Source organism: Amphiura filiformis, chromosome 17 (genome assembly GCF_039555335.1).
Source record: "Amphiura filiformis chromosome 17, Afil_fr2py, whole genome shotgun sequence".
NCBI classification, from domain to species: Eukaryota; Metazoa; Echinodermata; class Ophiuroidea; order Amphilepidida; family Amphiuridae; genus Amphiura; species Amphiura filiformis.
In genome coordinates, this window is record NC_092644.1 from 52,111,700 (window position 1) to 52,135,481 (window position 23,782).

Sequence of the window (23,782 nt, forward strand, 5' to 3'; positions counted from 1 at the left end):
AATTTGATGTTTATATTATTATGCCATGACCGGTCACCGGTCGCAGCAAGCATTTGCGCATGGAATCGATCACAGCGCGAAATTCGAACTCAATAACCCAATTATACCCAGCCAGTTTCGACTGATTTTGTCCAAAATTTACAGAAAATTTATGTGTTGACAATAATTCTATTATTTGCAACTTGAATATTCCTCTAATTTCAAGCTTAATTGCGAAAATGCATGCAAGCAGACTTGATCAAATCCCGGAGATCAAATCTGCTGCAACACACACCGGACCGCAAGTGCTACCAGAGGACGAACTTGGCGACTCGCTGTTGCGCTATTTCTTCAGCAGCAATTTACGCATCGTGTTCGGTAATCCATAAAACATGAATGTTTCACTTTTTCAGTACCGTACACTGATTGTACTATCATTAAAGAATCGTGACACAAGTGACAATATTTTTATTTTTATTTTATTCAGATTTCAGAATTCCATCTACTAAGCCTAAATTGTACTTATTTTATAATAAAGTATGTTTCTTTCAATCGTGATTGCGTGGAAAGAATGTATTTACCGCAATGCGCTAAATATGAAAACCTTTATGGGCTGGATTTGATGAAATCGGTGGGTTTTTATTAATTTTTGATTACTGCAAGACGATATTTTTAAATATCAGATATTTTCAAATGAATCAAGAATAGGAATGTCACAAACAAGTATGTAATTTGTTTTTCGATCATGTTTATTCAGTCCATGACATGAACGGCGCGGTAGCAAGCATTTGCGCATGGAATTGATCCCAGCGCGAAATTCAAACTCAATTACCCAATTATACCCAGCGAGTTATGACTGATTTTGTCTAAAATTTACGGAAAATTTATGTGCTGACAATAATTCTATTATTTCTAATATATATAGAAGGAACCAGCAACTTGAAGATTCCTCTAATTTCAAGCTTTATTGTGAAAATCAGACTTGCCGGGCAGCTTGCAAAGTACAGGAAGCAAGTCTTGTTTACATGTTTCCGAGTAGGATCACGTGACTGCGAACCCTGAGCTTACGTCACGAGCATTCTCAAGGTCATAGACGATTGATTTGGGTGCTTTTTGGGCGCCTTAAAAAGACCAAAAATTCATTCATTTTTTAATTTTTCAGCTTTATTGGCCATCAAAAAATCGGAAAAAATAATTTTTAGTATCCTGACATCATAAGCTTTCCATTGATATATAACTTTATTTTCAATGAGGTTCACCTTTAATCATGAGGGTGAATTTCAAATGGGATTTCCTGTATGTGTGACTCCATTTGAAATATAGAACCTGTGTGGAAGATTAAGGTCATGTCTTTTATAGAGGGTGAATAGATTTCAACAAGCCCATTGTGTCAGTATGATGTGTAAAAATGTCCCTTGGAAAGTGGTGGCTGGTAGCCTGTTAACAATAGCACTTTTTAATAATTATAATACAGAATTTCTTCTCGCCCCATACACTGCTTAGCACGTGCAGATATAGCTAGTGTGTGTGCGACGTCTTGTGGTTAGAAAGTCACATAAAGCCGTTGGTCCTGTGTACAGAAAGAGTAAAATCCTGTGCACGTTAAGTGTCAGAGCTATTCAAAGAAGGGGGGGCCATCCCCAGTTCTGATATCTGCAATCAATCCTAGGTTCCAGGATCAAGTGTTGGCGAAATGTGGCATATCGTCACCCTCATAACCAAAGTGTCTAAGTCATTATTACATGTTTCTCATTTGCAATTTTGATTTTCTGAGTAATAAACCCATAATTAATAAAATTTCCAGCCGCATTCTTCATTAACTTGTGGAATTCATCTCAAAATTGCAAATGAGAAACATGTAATATTGACTTAGGCACTTTGGTTATGAGGGTGACAATATTATAAAAAGTCACCCTGCCGACCGAAAATAAAAAGAAGAACTACCAGCAGGCAAAAAAGCAAGAAAGATTATTTGCTTGTCCACAGACCACTTTTGGCAGAAACGCCTTTTTAGCTCTTTTTGTCCCCAAAAGGTTGGAACGTTTAGGACAGATGGTTGGAATAGGTCAGGCAAATAATCTTTTTTATTGTTTGCTTCAGGACACACACTAGGAAAGTTCCTTGTGGCAGCACTACCATTAAGTATCTTATTTCTATTTTGAAATACTGTGTATAATACTTACATCCATCTGTTCAAGTATCTCTTCAAAGACCCTCTGTCGTTCACCAATCTGAGGCAAGAAATGTTGCTCAATGACATCCAGACATCTGTCCTCATCACATACACCAGATAACATCAACTCTTCCTGTAACACACAAAATAAACTGATAATATGCATTTATTCCAAACTGGGATTATGGCATGCACTGAGGCCTTTGAGTGAAGAATGAGTTATTACAAAATGTGTGTAATTGGTGAAACAATTTGTGCTGTTTAGTGATGTGAAGCAACACTCTTTACAGGGGCATTTCATGATCCACAGCTTCATCCCCCCCCCCCATTTTTCTGAAAAAAGTTTTTATACCACTTGAAACCTCTGATTACATATTGTTTATGTACAAAAAAATTCTTGCAGATTAAGGGCTGGGGTATGAGCGACCTTGAAGTTCCGGTATCTGGAGGGGGGAAGCAATGAGTTACCCCAAATCACAGCGGCAGGTAGTGACTGGGCCGCCGAGTGCTAATATATATTTATTTTGGAAGGTTCGTATTTGTTTTAAATTTTGGGGCGTTTTTCCAAAATTTGATATTTTGGTCATATTTCAAAAAGCGACATGCCAAAGACAACTCTCTGGGCACATAGTTTGTTATTGTTATTGCAGTTCTTTTCCACATACCTACGTTAACATTCGATTGGGTGATTTACTAATATTATATATTTTATGACTGCAATTTGGCGTTTTCAATGCGTTTTACACGTATCATGAAATTAACGCAAATATCTAGTCACGCTGCTTTTAGAATTTTTACCTGATCGTCGGCTTTTGCAGGCAACAGAATGCAGATTGGGTCACAATAGATGTCGTATTCCTCTATGTGGTTCACTCATTGATAAAATGAGTTTGCATTCCTTGTAACAACACACGCATTGCCGTCTGGAAACCGGGTCTGGTACTGATTTTGGGACAGCCAATAGACTTCAGCGCCGTATCAAATCTCATAAAAACCACACGACTGACGACTATGTGTTTATGTTTCCCTGACGAAAGCTTGTGTCTACATCTATTACTATACTTCTTTGGAAGCGTTGACCTTTGACCATTCTTTGTATAACGCCTGATATGACCTTGATATGTTAAGCTTGATTGGGTACGTTATAGCATCCATTTCATTGAGGTGTTAGGACTTGATCAGTAGATAATACTTGCAGGGATACAATAGTTTAACATGGTGTGTGAGCATGGTGAAAGACTCATTATTGATTAGGCGGACATATTAAAGGCACAGGTCCTTTGCGTGTATAGCAGAAAATTATAATAGAATGTGTGAATAGAATGTTTGGAATTTTGCAACTAAAATACTAACTGCATTCTGCATTATGTATTTATTTATTTATTTAGGCCTATGCCTATTTATTTATTTACTGACTTATTTATTTATTTTATTTATTTGGTATATTAGTTAGTAGGCCTAGTTAGTAATATTCCATGATAGGCCTACGTCGGTTTATTATTGATTGTTGATAACTTGACAACTTGATTGATTGATCGATTGATAGTCATTTCACATTATATTCCTAGTTTATAGGCCAATTTGAATAACATCGTACATTAGATAAATAGACCTATCAGTATTGATTTATTCTATTCAGCAATATCAAGGATTACTATCAAACTTCTCAAAGCTGATTGTCAGTTGGCTCAGTGGTAACGCAGTAGGTTTTACAACACAGAGGTCCCGGGTTCGATTCCCACCTCTGCCTATTTTTTGCAAGGCTGAGAAAAAAATGAAATTTCTGGACTGCAAACTTATTTGGCGTGCGATCTGAGCTGGTCCTTTTCTGGTGGCTGTGTCTGTTACAGGCACACTCCCTCTGCATCCAAACCAGGTTCACGCTCATTGCACCTCCCTTAAATCATTTAGCAAAAATATTGTCAAATTTGTATTTACGTTCTGGTTAACAGAATTTTGTTTCTAGGATGCTTTACAAAATGGTGGGGGACTAAAGTAAAAGTAAATTACCTGAGATTACAACCAACATTAAACCCTAAACTATAAATTTTATGCTTCTTGGATACGGGGTGAATTGTAATGCCTCCAACGTGTGGGGCTGTTTCACTTGGAGCTACTTGTTCCCAGATGACATGTGATTTTTAGCCCATCACATTTTGGTCTTTAATAAAAAAAAAAAAGGAAAAATATGACATTTCACATGATTTCACTGATTTTCTGAGACACAACCTCCCCCCCCCCCTTACCTTGTGCTTGTCAATTTGTTCTAAGCATCCCTTGCAAACAGCCTCATAATGCTGATGTAATCTGCCTAGGTATCGTACATGTAATTGTTCTATCTGTTGACACACCTCAGATATGTCCTTGTTCCACTGATACACAGCTGTCTTGGTGGAATTGGGTGGTTTCATTTGTCTGGGAAACAAATATGATGGATTATTACAATGTTTACTTGCCAAGGAAAAATATTCCTGTTACAACGTTTTGAATGCATTTTCTTGCAGGGACTGCCTTAAGAAGAGCCAGAGCAATCGCTCTCTTCTGCTCTCCTTAAGTTAAATCTGATATAGGAGTGATTCTTAGCTCTTCTTAGTTGACAATACTCTCATTACATACTATTGTAAATGCTCTAAAAAGCTCTCATTGAAGGCTCCAGGAGAGCAATTTAATGCTCTCCTGCAAATTCTAAAAGACAGTCCCTGTTCTTGCTGTCTTGTTTCTTATTACTTTATGTTGTATGCTGATGGTTGGCTTTGCATATTTTGAAGGAGCTGCAAATATCCCAAATTTGATGAACCAAAGTGAACTAAGATAGTTTCTTTGAAATTACTTTAGTTCAAAATTCAGGTAATTTTGCCAAATTCTGGAAATATTTTTGAAAATTTTATAACAAAAAACAATGAAAAATTGGCACTTTTTCCAGAGTTTTGAAGAAAAGCACACTCTAACAATAATCATTGTTGTTAACAGCTAACAGAAGAGCAACATTTTTATTATTTGAGAGTTAATTCCAAACCATTTTCACCATAGTTGAGAGATTTTTTACCTTAGTGAGTTCAAGAGAGCCAGTCTCTTATGGTTCAGTATCTTCTGCTCACTCTGCATGTCTTCTAGTAACACTGTCACACCAGGTGGGTCAATTACTTCTTGGCTTTGCATATATTCCCTGCAATAACAAAAATGACAAAGAACACATCAACTACAACATCAGGAGAAGGGTTTACTACATATATTTGCTGGTTACTTCTCTTATGGTTACTCAAAATGCAGAGCTTTGCCTCTTTTTGTTAGGAATCATTAAACAAATCCGGATTTAAAGATTCCCAATTGATTGAGGTCAGTTCTTGTTATGATTTAACAGCCTGGGGACATCAAAACCCTCATCAAAATACTTGAAAAACTAGCAAACTAGAGTGAAAATTGCAAAATGAATGAACAATGTATCATTTTTGATGTGCGCATAATCACATGCGTCCGCTGCATCCAGCCAGTAACTAGCTCTGTGTGAACGTATCATGGTTGAGTGGCACAAACACGGGTGTTCATCGTGCTGTGCTTATTAATCTAAAAGTCCGATTGCACATGTAGTAAGTATGATAAAACATTAGTATGCACATTTAACTGTCCATTTTAAGATGTTGGACCTGCCTATCTTCTATGACATGATATAGTCATTTCCCCTCTACATTTTGATCAGAACTTACGTAAACTGCTTGATAGCTACATCTGTATTGAGCTGTCTCCAATCAGCAACTCTTGTCTCCCAAATTCTGTGATGGTTCTTTTCTCTTTCAATATCACTCTTCATCAACCTATGTAAATTAAATTAAACATATATTATAGTCACACACTTAACTCTTTAACACAAGAAACTTTATTTTTGTCAACCTTTTCCTGAAAAACATACCATAATCTACTAGGAGTGGGATATCAATATAAAAAGGCTGGATTTTGAGTCATATTTTACAGTTTGACAAACCCTTCTCCATAATTTGAAATACTGATCTCAGTTGTAGAAAAAACAAATACAGTGACTAATTGTGTGAGATCCAGCTCAACATTTTCTTATTAAGGTGATGGCAAACACATTTGACAGGCAATGGAAGTACAAACATTTTCCCTATAAAACTGTCAAAAAACTGGACAGGGATCTGATAGAAAATATATAGCCAAGTGCATCTTATATCCTTATTATCAAAATTGACTAGATTGTGAACATGGGATACATTAGCTGCTCCATGTAGCAGTGTTGTAGGTCTTGAGACTACAATCAACGAAAAAAGTCTTGGAACGCTTGCGTGTAAATAACGGAAAACTGTCACCCCCTCTCCCCTGTGCAATGTTGAGAAATGCCAATGTCTTCAGCGGTTCCCCAATGTGTTCCAACATTGCTTGATGGGGAGAGGGGAAGGGTAAATCATTGTTGTAGATGTCATGTTTCTATCCGAAACACAATATAGGTCATTTCCATGAACATAAGAAATTCTGCACGGAATCTTGACAGAGTGTGCTAAGCGTTCCAAGGACTTTTTTCGTTGATTGTCTCTACCGAATGCAAAATATTTCATCTAAATTTTGTTTTTTTCTCATAACTCAAAAACGGAATGTCGTATGAGCTTCAAATTTCACACGATTTGAGAGTGGATTACATGCTTTGCAATCATAATAAAATTGTTGATAAAGAATTTGGTTTATTTAGGGAGTGGTCACCGAAAACACCCCAGGTGCTAAATTACACACGTTTCATAATTATAGCTCTAAACTGCTCTAAAATGTCGTTTTTGTCCATAGCTCAAAAACAGAATGTTGTATGAGCTTCATGTTGAACACGATTTGAGAGGGGGTTATATGCTTTGCAATCATAATAAAATTGTTGATACAGAATTTGATTTATTTAGGGAGTGGTCTCTCAAAACACCCCATATGCTAAATTACACACGTTTCATAATTATAGCTCTAAACTGCTCTAAAATGTCGTTTTTGTCCATAGCTCAAAAACAGAATGTTGTATGAGCTTCATGTTGAACACGATTTGAGAGGGGGTTATATGCTTTGCAATCATAATAAAATTGTTGATACAGAATTTGATTTATTTAGGGAGTGGTCTCTCAAAACACCCCATATGCTAAATTACACACGTTTCATAGTTATGGCTTTAAACTGCTCTAAAATGTCGTTTTTGTCCATAACACAAAAACAGAATGTTGTATGAGCTTCATATTGCACACGATTAGGGAGTAGATAATATCCTTTTGAATCATAATAAAATTGTTGATAAAAATGTTGAGTTATTTAGGGAGTGGTCACTGACAACACCTCCTATGCTAAATGACACAAGTTTTGTAATTATGGCCCTCTTCTGTATGATACTGAGTCAATTTTCGTTTTTGTCTCATAACTCAAAAACACTACAAATGAATTTTTCAGTACAATATCACAATGTTTTGCAACATGTTTTCCAAAATGTTTTTTTTTTTTTATTAAAACGTTTTGCACCCTTTATGATATAACCTAACGTGTTAAATTTATGTTTTTCACTAAAAAACCAAGAGAATCAGAAAGATTATGATGTAACAATTTGAAACAACTCATTTCTGAATATTATTTATAACAAAATACGCTTTGCGATGAGAAAAAAATAAAATAAAAAGAAACAACAATTTAATACACTTAAAGAAAAAGTATAGACCACCATTGGGACTCGAACCACACATCAGTCAATAGCCAATAGGTTAACATCGGAGGACTAATCCACTCATGCGCTGTCATTGCACAAGCGAAGTAACAAGTTTTGTTCTTTTATAGTAGTCAGGTATCGGGAAAGTGTAAACTTGTATATAGAAATGGTAAAGTGTATCAATTTACCATAATGACAAAATGGTCAAAATACATTTTTTGTTTTAGGCGCATCTCAATTGGTATAGCAAACGTTCTTTAACATTTGCTATACCAATTGAGAAGTTTTAATGCAAAAAATGACATTTTGATCTTTTATTATGGAAACTGATAACACTTTACCATTTCTACTATAAATAAATTTACATCGTTTTCCGATACCTGAATACAAAAGAACAAAACTTGTTACTCGATTATGTTTAAATGGCAGCGTATGAACGGATTAGTCCTCAGACTGATAACCTTTTGACTATTGACCGATGTGGTCCTCAGACTAATAACCTTTGTCCCATTGGTGGTCTTTTTTAAAAGTATATTCAATTGTTGTTTTCTTTTTTCTTTTTTTGTTTTTTTTCTCATCGCAAAAGCGTATTTTAATATAAATAATATTCAGAAATAGTCCCAAACAAAAATGTTTGGTAGACTCATAACCGGTGCGATCTTACCTTTCCGATGTTGATTAAGATACTTCTTGCATCGATCCCGAGATGCGGAAAAACCAATAGTCATTTTGTCCCACATAAATGAATAAATAACAAAACCCCCGATCCCCAGTGGACTCACCCATTCGGTGACGTCACACACGATAATCATCCCTTATCCGACTTGGGCAGCCCCTACTCGGCCAAACTTGTAGGGCGGCGGGGGTCGAGATAATCAACATCGGAAAGGTAAGATCGCGACGGTTATGAGTCTACCAAACATTTTTGTTTGGGACTAGACTCAGTACACCGGTCGATCTTACCGTTTCGATGTTGATTAAGATACTTCTTGCATCAACATCTGAAAGATCGATCTAGCAAGTAACCGACGGATGGAGGTACAAGATTGGCCAGCATCTGATAAGGATCGGGAGAGTGGGTAGCATGGTAATCGCGAGGTCAAACTATTTCCCCCCCTCCCGGCCGGGAAACAGAAAGACTACGTGAACAGACAAAAACCCCTGAACTGAAAGTTCAGTGGTTAAGAATAGAAACACTGGTTCTTACCATGTTGGAATTCTGAATGTCCGCAAAACACCTGATACCCAACCACCATATTATCTCCGAGAATAGCCCTGGAGAACTTATCGCCTGGTCGTTGGTTTACGCTTTTGTAGTAAACCGTGGAAAAGGACGACGGGTTCTTCCAAGACACAGCCTGACAAATCTCTTCAATGGGGACCCCCCTATGGTAGGCCCACGAAGATGAGATAGATCTGGTTGAGTGGGCCTTGGGCGGGCGTCTTTTGCCGCCCCGAGTCCACCAACACCTGGACCAGCCACCGTGCCAGAGTCTGTTTAGCGGCTGGACCGTGCGGTTCTGGGCGTGAGTGATAAATAAGCGGTCATGAGCCCCTCTTAAGGTTTGTGTTCGGCCAAGGTAGTGCTGTAGCGCCCTCACCGGGCACCACAACCTGTCTTCGGCTATTGACGAACCCTGCCCAATACTGGGTAGGAAGAGGGGCGAGTGTCGGAATGTACTTCGCTCATTTTTGCAAGGAAATCCGGCGAAGAAACAGCGTCGCTCCGTTGTTAGTAATCACGGAGGCTGACTTGAGACTGCGTGCAACTCTGAGCAGCGCCGTCCGAAGCCAACGCCAGAAGAAAGGCCGCCTTAAGAGTGGCGTATTTAAGGGTCGCTTTTGACAGGGGCTCAAAGGGGACCCTTAATATACTCCAAGACTGTGTTGAGGTCCCATGGAGGGACCACCTTCCTTTCCGGTGAGCGCTCGTTGAACATACCGTCGAGAAGAAGACTTAGGGACCCATCTGAATTGATAGTCGACCCGTCTTCAAATCCCGATGAATCGAGAGAATGGCTGACTTATAGTTGGCTATCGTTGCCTGCTGAAGTCCTGACCTGAACTTTTCTGTCAGAAAATCTGCCACTAGAGGCACAGGGGCTCTAGTGGGAGATGTATTTCTCTCATCGCACCATGCGTAGTAGGGAGCCAAAGCGCTGACTATACGCACGGAGGGTAGACTCTCGTCTACCCCCGGCGATAAGAGAAGCAGCTTCTGATGAAAAGCCTCCCTCCGCCGCACGTTCCCTGATAAGGGCCATGCAGCTAACTGCAGGTGCTCTAGTGGTAGACTTGGTACCTCTCCTCCGGGCATCCGAAGTAGATTTGGTAACTCGGGGAGTACTCGCGGCTGTGCCGCTAGTAGATCCACCATCGGTCGAAACCACAGGTGTTTCGGCCAGAACGGTGCTATCAGAATGACGTTGCAATCTCCCTCCCGATCTTGGTCACCACCCTTGCGAGCAGTGAGATCGGGGAAAGCGTAAGCAGTCATTCCTCCCAGTCTCACGGACAGAGCGTCCACGGCGAATGCCTGTGGGTCTGCGACCCTCGAGCAGTACACCGGCAGCTGATGATTGCGATGAGATGCGAACAAATCTATCGAGGGGTGGTACATCACCTCGAAGATCGTCTGGGCGACCTGCGGAGCAAGGGACCATTCTGTAGGTCCCGACACCTTTCCTCGTGACAGATCGTCCGCGAGGATGTTGGTGACTCCGCTATGTGCATCGCTCTCAACGTAATCTGCCTGGCCTTGCACCACCCTATCAGGCGTGGTGCGTGCAGGCACAACCGTGGTGACCTGGTGCCCCCTTGTCTGTTGAGGTAGGCCACCACGGTTGTGTTGTCCGCTTGGACAACGATATGAGATCCACGATCACCTTCTCGAAATGCTGGAGAGTTCTCTCCACTGCCCAAAGTTCGAGAAGGTTGATATGGAACTCCGTCTCCGTGGCCGACCATAGGCCCGAGACTGAGTCCCGTGGATGTGGCCCCCCAGCCCAGCTTTGGCGCGTCGGTCGTCACTACGTGGCCACCGCTGGTGCAGGGAACCTGACACCTTGAGTCAAATTGGGCTGATGGGTCCACCACCAGAGTTCTCTCGCGCGATCTCCGACATCGGAACCGCGAGGGATATTGGGTGACGACTGGGCCTGTAAAAGGCTAGAAGGTGTAGTTGTATAGGCCTCATGTGAAAGCGGCACGATGCAGTGCGAGGTCTACCATACTGGCCATAAGGCCCAAAACCTTCATCCATGCCACAGCGGGTGCTCCCTCTGACTCGGCCAAGAGTCGGGCACACCTCGCCATGTTCGTCACCCTCTCGGGTGAGGCGCCGCGATCCCTCCTTGAGGTTGATCTGGGCCCCTAAGAATAGTGGTGTCTGCGTCGGGACCAAATTGGATTTCTTGGCGTTGATCAGAAATCCCAGGTCCGCACCGTCACGGACTACTAACTCCACGAGACACTGTGTCTCCAGTGGGGGTGCGTCCGTAGAATGAACCAATCGTCCAGGTAGCAACACATGTTGACTCCCCTGCGCTTCAGATGCGCTGCCACCTCCTGACCAGGAGTGTAAACACTCTGGGGGAGGTGGACAAGGCGAATGGCAGGCATCGAAACTGGTAAGTTTGACCCTGTACCTTGAAGCGTAGAAACCTCTGATCTTGAGGTGCGATCGGAACATGCAGATATGCGTCCGAGAGATCTAGCGATGCCGCCCACATACCCTTGATGGGGCAGGCTAGCACCGAAGCGAGAGTCTCCATTCTGAACCTCTTGGGCCTGATGAACTCGTTCAACGGCTTGAGGTTCAGAATGGGCCTCCAGTCGCCGGTCTTCTTTGGAGCCAGAAAAAAAGTGCTCCAAAACCCCTTGGTGAAAGGGGGGTAGACCGGGACAATCGCTTTTCGCGGAGAAGCTGAGTGACCTCTGACAGTAGTGCCCGACGCTGGGGGCCGTCTGGCGGCACTACCGTGGACCTCTGAATCGTGCAGGCGCACGAGGGTGGCTGGTAAATTCCAGCCTGTAACCCCCACTGACCACTGACAATACCCAGGCGCCCGGTGAGATGGCATGCCATCTCTGGGCGTACTGCAACAAGCGACCGCCCACCGGGGGAAGCCCCTGTGGGAAGTCCAAGGCCTGGCGGCACGGGCTGTCGACCGCCGGGCCCTCAGGACCGATCTGGTTTGCCACCCTTAGAAGAACGGCTCTTCTTAGGGGCTTGCCATCGATCCAGCACTACTCTTGCGCTTCCCAGATTTTTGGGAGGTGCTGGAGTAGCCTCGGCTCAGGTGTAGTCTGTGGTGCGCGTCCTGCTGAAGCGGAGCTGGCGCTGAAGAACGCTTAGAAGACTTCTTCTTCTTGTGCTTCTTCTTCGCCTTACTGCCCTTCCCTTGGTTAGGGCAGCCTCTGACTTCTTCAGAGTGCTCTCATTGGTGGCCTTCTTTGCCCGGTCCTCCACCGTGGCGCAAAAGGCCTGTCCAAAGAGTAGCCCCTGTCCCACCGAGTCTGACTTCTTCATTGCTTCAGCAAAGTCGGAGCCGTAAGTTGACTGGAGGGACAGACAGGCATTCTCCGGCGGCGAGATGACATCCTATGGGCTAGGCCCATAGAACTCTCGTTGAGGTTAGCTGTTAGCACCGCTAACAGATTAACCTCGCGGAAGAGTTCTGACGCGTTGCCCGTGGTCGTTCGCTACCTTCCTACCGAGGTGCTCGGCAAGCGTGGTAGCGACGCTAGAGACTCTGATAAGCGAGCGTGCTCGCTTATCGATGAGCTTTAGCTCCTCCTCCCACTGGGGGGGAGAACGACCCGTGCGCCTTGGCCGCTAGCGGCAGGCGCTTGGCAACGTCTGGATCCATGTCAGGGACCCTGAGGTAGGTTTCAGTAGTCCTCCTGCGAAACACGCAGTGGAAGCGTGCAAGCCCGCGGCGTCGAAGCTCCAGCGAGCCTGACAGCCCCTCTGAAACCTACCCTTGAGGTCCGCCGGGAATGCAAGTGCAGGCGACCCTTGTGTGGACGCGCTAGCTGGGCATCCTACTGAAAAGATGCCCTGGTCCTCCTGAACGGACTCCTCCTGAGAGAAAGCCAGGCCCAAACCTTGGGCCACACGGCTCATCACCTCAGCGGTGTCCGCAGGCAGACCATTGCTAGCGAAGTTCCTCACGGGAAGCGGGGAAGGATACCTGAAGCTAGCTGCACAGTCTCATCAGACTGTGAGTCGCTACTGGTTTCATCTTCCGACTCCTTTCCCTCGCCTTCAGACTCTGACTCACTCTCTGATGAGGAAGAGATCTGACGACGGGCATCTGAAGGTGGACAGGGAGGTGTCGCCACCGTGTGGCTAGCCAACTGAACACCAGCAGAAGAGGGAGTACTCCCGCTAGACCCCGAGATGCTAGCTATAGCACCCGGGATCCGCGACGCTCTCGCTGCTGTCGCCCTAGCCATAGCAGTGTGCGGCCTACCCTGAGCTGTATCAGGGTTAGCCACTCGCCGCCGGGTTGGGTAACAACTGGTGGTACTGCTTGCCCAACGCTAGGCGGCACTTGCCACGGTGCTAGACCGTGGAAGAAACCACCCTGCGGCGGATACCACGGGGCATACCCTGTTGGTAGCTGACCCTGAAAGGATCCGCCACCAGGGAAACCCCATGGGAGCGGCAGTACCAGTACCGCCTCCCCCTGTTGCCACAGAGACTGTGGTAACCAGGACAGTACTGCGGTACCTGCGTGGTTGTAGCGTAGGTGCCCGGTAGGGCTCCCGGCTGCGTACCACTGTACCCATGCCTCACAGCGTTCCCGCTAGAGGATCAAGCCGTGTGTATGGGTACCCGCTATACTGGCTGTCCCTTGGCTAAAAGGAGCTTGCCTAGTATCACGGGTAGCTGAGCGTGTATACCCTCGATCAGTCACCTCGCTACCTGAATAGGCAGTATCAATCAATGGAGCCATGCTCCGCTGAATAGATAGTGATCGATCATAAGAGGGTAATTGACCCATTGACTGTAATGGATCACCACGCTCTGCTGGCTCTCGAGGACATAAGTGGGTTGTTGATCAGCCAGGCTGTTCAAACTACCTACCCTAACCTCTTGAGCCTCGCCCAAGGTCGCTGTGTGTGGCGGACCACTCACGGCAGCTATGGGCGCGTGCATAGTGGCTACCACTGAAGTCAAGCCGTAGCTCGTCTCGGTAGCTGCCACTGTTTGCACTTGGGTCGCTGTCCCGTGAGAGACTGCGAGCCCACCCCCGGTATAGCCGCTAGCCAGTCCCGGAGGACAGCCGGCAGCCATTCCAAGGCCCAGGGAATCACTCGGCGGTCCCACCATGGAACGCTGCCGTGTGACAACCCCAGTTGGTTCTGCTAAGACTACACCCGAAGCGTTAGCCCCGGTATCGTCTCTGCTAAACCCATGCACGTTTTCATTCGACCCTTGCGGGGAACGAAAAGCGTGCTGCGTGCCGTGGATCAACCCAGGCAAGCCCGGGGTTCCACTGGTACGCTGCGTGCTACAGACCGGCCGAGGCAAGTCCGCTGCACGCTGTATGCTAGGAGTCAACCCAGGCAAGCCCGGGGTGCCCTTGGCATACTGTCCGTCGCCGGCTACTTCGCGGGTGCTAGACCCGCTCGTTCGCCAGCAATAGACGGGTGTCCACCTGCAAGAAACTCGGTAGAGATCTCACTGGTAGACTGGTACTCGCCTGTTAGGGCAAGTACCGCCCTGCTGCCTGCTACTAGCTTAGACGTTAAGTCAGTGCTTTCGCTGGCTGCTAGGCCTTCGGGCTCGCTATCAGTCCCCGTAGGGTCCGCCTGCTTGCCCGGGACCCGAGCCCCAGAGGTTACCTTAGCTTGGCCCTTGCCGGCCGCGCTAGTACCTACCATATCAATCTTACCTGTAGGCTTCTGTTTCTTAGTCTTCGTCTTCTGTCTGTGTCGAAGACCCAAAGCGAGCGCTACTTTCTAAATCGTCAAGTGGATGTCCGATAAGCCTATGCAAAAGGAAGCACACTTATTTGATTTAGAGCAATCCCTGTGGGTGTAGCAGAGTGGATGCGGGTCCCACTCTGCCACAAGGGAAGGGCATGATTGACAAGGCCTGGACATTGTAGTAATCGGGGAGCGTGTAGCACTACCCCCGAACACAAGCTCAAGCCCAATAAACAGACCCACACGCACAGTGGCTGACGCTGATGTAGTGGTATGATATAAAAATATATAAACAAAGGGATGAAAAACTGAAAACCTTTTGGGTATAGATTTGTCAGGCTGGTCCCTTCGGAAACCCACCGAACTCTTAGCAGTAACTCGTCATCAGACGCGTACTGAAAGATATAACGATAGAGCACACCATAAACATAGCGTAAAATCACTCACCATACATGTATACACAGTACTGTACAAACATCTATTGTAACTTACTAGTCTGCTATAGTTGTTTTACGTGAGAACAAAAATAAAATGGCGTCCTAAAGGCGGTTATTTTGAAACGTGTGTTCCGTGATCTAACGGAAACACTCATACAAGCTAAGTTTTTGGATCGTTTTTGTCACTTTTCTAGTCGAAAAATGTCGTCAAAACTATCTCCCTAGCGTACTATACTGGTTGGTTTTTACCTCAGGTGTAACAAACAAACTGTATATCTCTTTTTTTTGTTCGTAATGATACTTAGCGTTGGTAAAGAAAAATCCACACGTCTATCTCATCTAGAAACCAAGGAGGATAAGGATGATTATCGTGTGTGACGTCACCGAATGGGTGAGTCCACTCGGGGATCGGGGGTTTTTGTTATTTATTCATTTATGTGGGACAAAATGACTATTGGTTTTTTCCGCATCTCGGGATCGATGCAAGAAGTATCTTAATCAACATCGGAAACGGTAAGATCGACCGGTGTACTGAGTCTGAGTTGTTTATGCATATTTATTTCAATTCAAATTGGTAAACTTAACTGTTAACAAATTTGATATATGAAACGAATGTTTCATTCCTTTTGCAATAAAACATTTTCAATTGGTATAGCAAATGTAAACGAACGTGACGCTTCGTGAGATGCGGCCTAAAAACATAAAATGTCGCTTTTGGACCATTTTGTCATTATGGTAAACTGATACATTTTGCCGTTTCTACTATAGAGTGCTTGCATGGAAGATCATTAAGTTCAAACCATCCTAAAGACACGCTCCAGAGGACATGCAAATGCACGGAGTACAATACCAATCACCTGTTTAACTGGTTTTGATCAAGTAATTCTTTGTACTCTATGCATTAGCATATCTTATGGAGCGTGTCTGGAGGATGATTTGAACCCATGACCTTTCGTGCAAACACTCTATACAAGTTTACACTTTCCCGATACCTGACTACTATAAAAGAACAAAACTTGTTACTTCGATTGCGTAAATGGCAGCGTGGCGTGAAAGCGGAATAGTCCTCAGACTGATAACCTTTTGACTATTGACCGATGTGAATGGTTCGAGTCCCAGTGGTGGTCTTTTTTTAAAATAGTATATTCAATTGTGTTTTTTTTTTCTTTTCTTTTTTTTTTCTCATCTCAAAAGCGTGTTTTAATATAAATAATATTCAGAAATGAGTAGTTTCAAATTGTTATATCATAATCTTTCTGATTCGCTCGGATATGCCTATACTCAGCATACACAAGTTTTAGAGAAAACATTTACATGTTGGGTTATATCATAAAGGGTACAAAATGTTTTAAGTTTTAATAACATTGAAAATATTTTGGAAACATGCTCCAAAGTATTGTGATATTGTAAAAAAATGTATTTGTAGTGTTTTTGAGTTACTGAGACAAAAACGAAATTTGACTACAGTAGAGAGCATAATTACTGAAACTTGTGTAATTTAGCATAGGACGTGTATTCAGTGACCACTCCCTGAATAACTCAACATTTTTATCAACAATTTTATTATGATTCAAAAGGATATTATCTACTCTCAAATCTGGTGCAATATGAAACTCATACAACATTCTGTTTTTGAGTTATGGACAAAAGCGACATTTTAGAGCATTTTAGAGCCATGATTAAGAAACGTGAGTAATTTAGCATAGGGGGTGTTTCCAATGACCATTCCCTAAATAAACCAAATTCTTTATCAACAAGTTTATTATGATTACAAAGCATATAATCCACTCTCAATTCGTGTGCAATTTGAAGCTCATACGACATGCCGTTTTTGAGTTATGAGACAAAAACGAAATTTAGATGAAATATTTTGCATTCGGCAGAGACAATCAACGAAAAAAAGTCCTTGGAACGCTTGCGTGTAAATAACGGAAAACTGTCACCCCCTCTCCCCCGTGCAATGTTGAGAACTGCCAATGTCTTCAGCGGTTCCCCAATGTGTTCCAACATTGCTTGATGGGGAGAGGGGGAGGGGAAATCATTGTTGTAGATGTCACGTTTCTTCGCAAACACAATATAGGTCATTTCCATGAACATAAGAAATTCTGCACGGAATCTTGACAGAGTGTGCCAAGCGTTCCAAGGACTTTTTTCGTTGATTGTAGCTCTCGGTCTCAAGACCGTCTCGAGACCTGGTTTTGCAGGTCTCGGTCTTGGATATCAAGGTCTCAGTCTCATGCAAGCATCAATTTGAATATTGCATATTATTGACATCGATTTGATGCCGATGATCGACTACAACACTGCCATGAAGACAGCCCTAAATTGTGCTACGTTTCAAACACAAGTCCACACAGATCTGCATTTGAGTTTAACATTGATGTGGGTTCTTGTATCTCATGTACACTGCCCCATTAACTAATCCAATGAACCTACCTTGCAAAGAGGTCACTATATGCCCTCCTATTATTGAGTATAGTTTGATTGATCACTTGCGATTCTTTTTCTATAAGTCTTTGGACATCTGGAGGCATCTGATACGCAATCTTTTCCAGCTTCTTGGCATAGTCCTTTAAAGTGCTTCGTATCTGGATGTGAATAATAAAATCAAAGCAAAGTAGATTAAGGTAGAACAAAACAAATGACTATTATTGTATCAAAATAATTGAATTTATAGTACTAAGATTGAAACAAAACATAGTAGAAATATATTAATGATGTAATGATGGTAATACATACAAGTAATAACTTTAAATTATTACGTTTTCAAAATCTTGCATCCAAAACCTTTGTACATATTAAAATTTATCAGTCTCGCTAGAGTTTCAAATATCGCGCCTGACTTTGTCTCGCTTCGATATATGAAAACTCTAGCTCGTATAATAGATTCACATCCAATTTTATATATCAAACCATGTATGACAAACATAATAATTTTCTTTTCAGTTCACACCTTATAGCATAAATTACTTTGGATATACTGACAAAATCAAAAAAATTTGAAACTATAAAAGTAATAGTCATACAGCAATATGTAAAAAAATCCTTGTCACTTATTGAAGTCCAATTCAAAAATATCCAATATTAATTCTCCATACAGTAATTAAATTAAAAACAAAGACAAAACTCACCCTAAATAACCTGTCAGATTCTATCTTATTAACCGTGTGGTCCATCTTCTCTATCCATTGGCGTCTTACTATAGACTGTTCTGATACTTCTTCCCATAGCTGATTAAGAGCTGCCAATGAATATACTATCAGATCCTGCAATAAAATAGAATCATCAGTATTATTAGTCACACAATTCATAAACGAGTAAGAAGTTGATATGCAGAAACAACATGTTGAGGAAGCAGAAGAAAGAAGAAAATTGATGAGATTCATTAAAAACCTCACTTGCCTATGTACATATTCTAGCTGAGTGTTCCCATACACATTCACTTCTCTTATAATTATAAGTGCTGACACCCCTCCAATAGTTTAGATTATGATTATCTAAAAGCCAGGCTATAGTGCAACATCTTTGTGGGCAATTTTCCCTGTGACAGATGCTGCGTGTCCAGTTCTCCATAACAACTTCCAGTTCTCGATCTTTCCGCTAAGTGATTAGCTTTGATCATGCTTTGTTCTCCTTCTCAATGTTTTATGCAACAGAAGATGCTGAGGCAAATGTTAGCGGCTGTGGAAGACACACTGGTGGAAATTAGCTGCTGCATTGGTCGCAATGGAAAATTACCCGCAAGACATTGGAGTATAGCTCAGCCTCAAGGCTGTCCCTGATGCATATTTATTTTCTGCAATGATAATGGGCCACAATATGCTACACCTAACCCTAAACCCTAAGGTCCATATGCACAAAAGAGTTAGACCAGGTCTAAAGTTAGACCTGGTCTAAGCAGAATTTGGTTCTACCAGAATGGACCTTTACTTCCTTCCGAAAGTAGCTAGCAAATTTTAAAGATTTAAATGCAAAGTTCAAAAATAATACAAAAGAACTTAAGAAAATGTAAAGGAAACTGCCCTTTTTCCTGGTATTAAATTCCACTTAGACAAACTCTTTTGTGCATACATACGGACCTAAGGGTTGGTGGTATTGTGGCCCATTTATGGTTGAAAAAAGAAATTAAGCATCCCTGAAAAGGAAAATAGATTGGCTATTTATAACATCTTGATTTACCTTATCATCTGCTATTTTCTGCAACATCTTCTCAATTTCTGAAAGAGGTAAATGATATATAAGGACATGAATGGTGAAGTTGCATCCAGGACAAGAATAAAACTTTAAGGAGGCTGTGTACTCTCAGACATGCATGTAGTAAAAGTGCAATAACTTTGTAATTATTCGTGGAAGACATATAAAAGTATACATTTTTATGAAGGCAAGACATCAATAAATCTTAATATAACTAGAAGGCTATATATTTGTACACAAATACGGCTATACCCGCATGTACCCAAACTTACAGTCCTTATTTGCTGAGGACTTAAAATAAAGAAATTGTAAAAAGTCGCCCAATTGGGCAGAAAATGTGTAAAAAGTGAAAGTCCAAGTCACAAGCTCTGAAATGGCCCAAAAAGGCTGTTCCGTATAATTTACATACTCCCTCTGAAATGGCTGTTCCATTTAATTTACATACTCCCTCTGGAATAGTTTCCCTGAATCATATTGCATAGCCTCACTGTGAGTAAGAGAGACTGACAACAGCACCGTATGGAGAATAAGAGAGACGACGCCACTGTGAGGTGACTTATTACAATTTCTTTATTTTAGGTTGCACTGATCGTAGCACTTAAAATAAAGAAATTGTAAAAAGTCCCCTCACAGGGGAGTTGTCTCTCTTATTCTCCATAGGGTGCTGTTGTCAGTCTCTCTTACTCACAGTGAGGCTATGCAATATGATTCAGGGAAACTATTCCAGAGGGAGTATGTAAATTAAATGGAACAGCCATTTCAGAGGGAGTATGTAAATTATAATGGAACAGCCTTTTGGGGCCATTTCAGAGGGAGTATGTAAATTAAATGGAACAGCCAATGGGTATGTAATTTAACTGGAACAGCCTTAACGCTTCACGCTGGTATTTCCAATTATGATAATACGATCTGTCTGTTTAGTCCTACGTGTGTGGGGTGGATGGGTGTGTGGGTGTTAGTAACAATATACTTCTCAGGAGCTATCTGTGTACATATTCTGAGCCCGGAAGCTGCTTTCTTTGATGAGAAACGGCCGGCCCTTTGTTTTAACATTTGGGGCCCTGGGGCCCAATATATATGACTTATGGGGCTCATGTACATATGTTAAAGTATGATTCTCAAGTGCTATCAGTAGACTCAAGCTGGGCATTGTAGCTGCTTTATATACTGAGTAACGGCCGGCCCTATGTTTTAGCGTTTGGGGCCCTGGGGCCCATATTATGTGACATATGGGGATTATATATACATATGACAATATAATACTAAAGACCTATCTGTGTACCAAATCTGAACCCTGTAGCTGCTTTATTTACTGAGTAATGGCTGGCCCTATGTTTTAGCATTTGGGGCCCTGGGGCCCATATTATGTGGTATATGGGGCTCATATGTACATATAACAATGAAATTCTCAGGTGCAATCTGTGTACAAACTCTGAGCCCTAAAGCTGCTTTAACTGATGAGAAACGGCTGGCCCTTTGTTTTAACATGTGGGGCCCTGGGGCCCATATTTTTTTACTTATGAGGCTCATGTACATATGTTGAAGTATAATTCTCAAGTGCTATCAGTAAACTCAAGCTGGGCATTGTAGCTGCTTTATTTACTGAGTAACGGCCGGCCCTATGTTTTAGCGTTTGGGGCCTTGGGGCCCATATTATGTGACATACGGGGGTTATACATACATTTGACAATACAATACTAAAGACCTACCTGTGTACCAAATCTGAACCCTGTAGCTACTTTATTTGCTGAGAAACGGCCGGCCCTTTGTTTTAACATTTTGGCCCCTGGGGCCCCTAGCCTTGTAAATCTGGGGCCAAAACGGGCAAAAGGCACATCTACAACTGAGGGCCCATACATATGCCATGTATGAGCCCTAGTGATCTTGTACTTTTAGAGCTAGGCTTGTCAATCTGTTGCACCATATTGTAACATTTGGGCCCCTGGGGCCCATAATATATAACATATGGGGCTCTTGTATATTTGTAAATAGAGTTCCCCTAGGGCTATCAGTGTACCAACTGAGAGCCCCGAGGCTGCTTCATTTGATGAGAAGCAGCGTGCTTTGTATTTTTCACATTTGGGCCCCTGGGGCCGTGACCTTGACCTCTGGGGCCAAGATGGGCAAAAGGCACTTCTGATGGGTAGGGCCCATAAGTGTACCACATATGGGCCCCAGGGCCTTTGTAGTTTTAGCGCTAGCCTTGACAGAATGATGTGTTTGATGGAGAAGGAGAAGGAGGAGAAGAAGAAGGAGAAGAAACCAAAGGATAACAATATACCCGTCCATGCTTCGCATGCGGGTATAAATACAGATTTGGGGTAAAAACAACAATTATGAAGAAAATCACAAAAAAGTGAGTTTTCGCAATATTTATTAGGTACATCATAACAAAAAACACTCTTTCCAAAATATTTTTTTTTGTTTTTAGTTTAAAGTGGTCACATTTTGCACTTTCATCGAATCTCGCAGGAGAATGCAGCAGTTTTTATTTTTCTACCTTACATTACATAAACATCAGGTAAATCCACGGCCCCTTGAGAAGTTTGAGCGTAATCCATTCATAACTTGATATTTAAATCGGGGGAAAGAACTTGAAAAACTCACATTTTATAAGCTAAAAGCGGAGCCATTTGACCACTAGGTTTTTGTGCTTCCGTGGTGTTTCCATAAGATGCGCCACGATGCAGATAAGCGTCGGCGTATCGTAAGCGTATTTGTGCGTTAACAAATTGCGCGACACATAACGCGATCAGTTGTTGCGCTTGTGCGTGTATCCTGCTGGTACAACAAAGATTTTCTTTCCTTTTCAATTTCAAACACAAGTGGAATAGTGAAATAAAATCCTTAAAATATTGCAGTTGGGGTTTACAAATCTGGATTTTCATTCCTTGTATTTATAAAAAACATAACAAAGTACAAATATATCAAAAAAACTCAATTTTGCGAAAGAAACAATGTCTAGAGTACACAGCCGCGTTAATTGTGACAAACTGATGGTATTTTATTTGCAAGATACTCCTAGTTTTGACTTCTGAATAGAAAATTAATTTAGTTTTTAGAGAAAATAAATGTGTGCCAAAGGTGAGACTAGTGGCGGTACCAAGAATTTTTTCGGGGATTAAGGGGTAAGGTGAATTTCATGGGGGGTTACTGGGGGCAAGAGTTCTGACTGGGGGCATTTGATGAGATTCATTAAAAACATCACTTGCCTACTTACAGATTCTAGCTTTTTACTAACCTTTATCATTCTTCTCAAGTTTTTGTATTATTGTTTCTCCTTCAGCTTCTATTTTAGGCTCAAGATCCTGGTAAATGCAACACAAAAGAAACCTTATTTGTACCAACATCATTGTTGCCACAGCTACTTAATGTTTAAAAAAAAACATTATCCAGGAACACTAAAATAAAATTTCTTTCCATTTTACATGTTAAAACATGATAAACAAGAATAGTCTTGTTAATTACTTGATTGACATCACTAAATCTAATTGTTTTAGTTATTAATCACAGATGTGTGAAAGATTAATCCCATTTTCAGCAATGTGTTACAGTATACAGTAGTTCATGGTCTCTAGTTCACCTCAAGGGAATATTTTGTCCCATTTATTGACTGCTCATAAGGGAAATGGGACAAAATATTCCCTTAAGGTGAACTAGAGACCATGAACTACATGTATTTTCCCCAAGATGAACCCGAATAAAGAGCAGTCAATATTTGTTTTATAACTCTTAATTAAAAGCAAATGTTCAGCCTCAAAAATTATTTCTAAACAATGAGCGACAATATGATCGCCAAAGATCAATCTGTATCAGATTGATCTACTGAGATCCCTATGTAGAGCAATGCAAAAAATCCCATATAAGTGAGCATTGACCAGTGATTATGTCATCAACAGTCAATATAGTCAATTAGATTTATTATCTTGTATGATAAAACAATTATTTCTTATGGAAGTTTTTGCCATGTTAGAAAATACCACCTGGGGAAATAAAATTATGAAATATTATATGGCACAAAATTCAGTATCTACCCATCAAAGGACAGGGATATTTTAATATCATTCATAATCTTACATCTGCAATCAAATGAAGCTCCTGGTGCATATCTTCAATTGCTTCCTCATGTCTCAACCGACGACTTTCAGCTATCCTTTCAATGGTGTCAGAACCTCTTTTTTCAGCTTCTGTATGAAGGAAAAATCCAAAATGTGTCTGAAATAGTATGATGTTGTAATCTTTCTTATCATTGAACATTCTTAAAATTTCGAAGAGTGAAAATAAGTTGTATTGTATAAACCGATACAACAAAGCTCTTTAAAATATTACAAATCAAGTAGATTTTATGTGGTTTCTCAAGAGTTTCTCAGAGTTCTCACAGTA

The 23,782-nt window shown here is 41.8% G+C and overlaps 1 protein-coding gene across 1 annotated transcript in view; it reads right to left on the reverse strand.

Moving 5' to 3' along the window:
* The window catches only part of LOC140137949 (coiled-coil domain-containing protein 180-like), a 48,778-nt gene that overhangs the window by 19,290 nt on the left and 5,706 nt on the right, over positions 1-23,782 (reverse strand). The window contains exons 4-12 of the mRNA XM_072159759.1: positions 23,477-23,586; positions 22,641-22,707; positions 19,385-19,422; positions 18,337-18,471; positions 17,642-17,793; positions 5,857-5,964; positions 5,199-5,318; positions 4,399-4,567; positions 2,163-2,285 (exon numbers count right to left, since the gene is read on the reverse strand). Coding sequence (XP_072015860.1) covers positions 2,163-2,285; positions 4,399-4,567; positions 5,199-5,318; positions 5,857-5,964; positions 17,642-17,793; positions 18,337-18,471; positions 19,385-19,422; positions 22,641-22,707; positions 23,477-23,506 — 942 coding nt within the window. The 5' untranslated portion in view covers positions 23,507-23,586. The remainder of the gene's footprint in view (positions 1-2,162; positions 2,286-4,398; positions 4,568-5,198; positions 5,319-5,856; positions 5,965-17,641; positions 17,794-18,336; positions 18,472-19,384; positions 19,423-22,640; positions 22,708-23,476; positions 23,587-23,782) is intronic.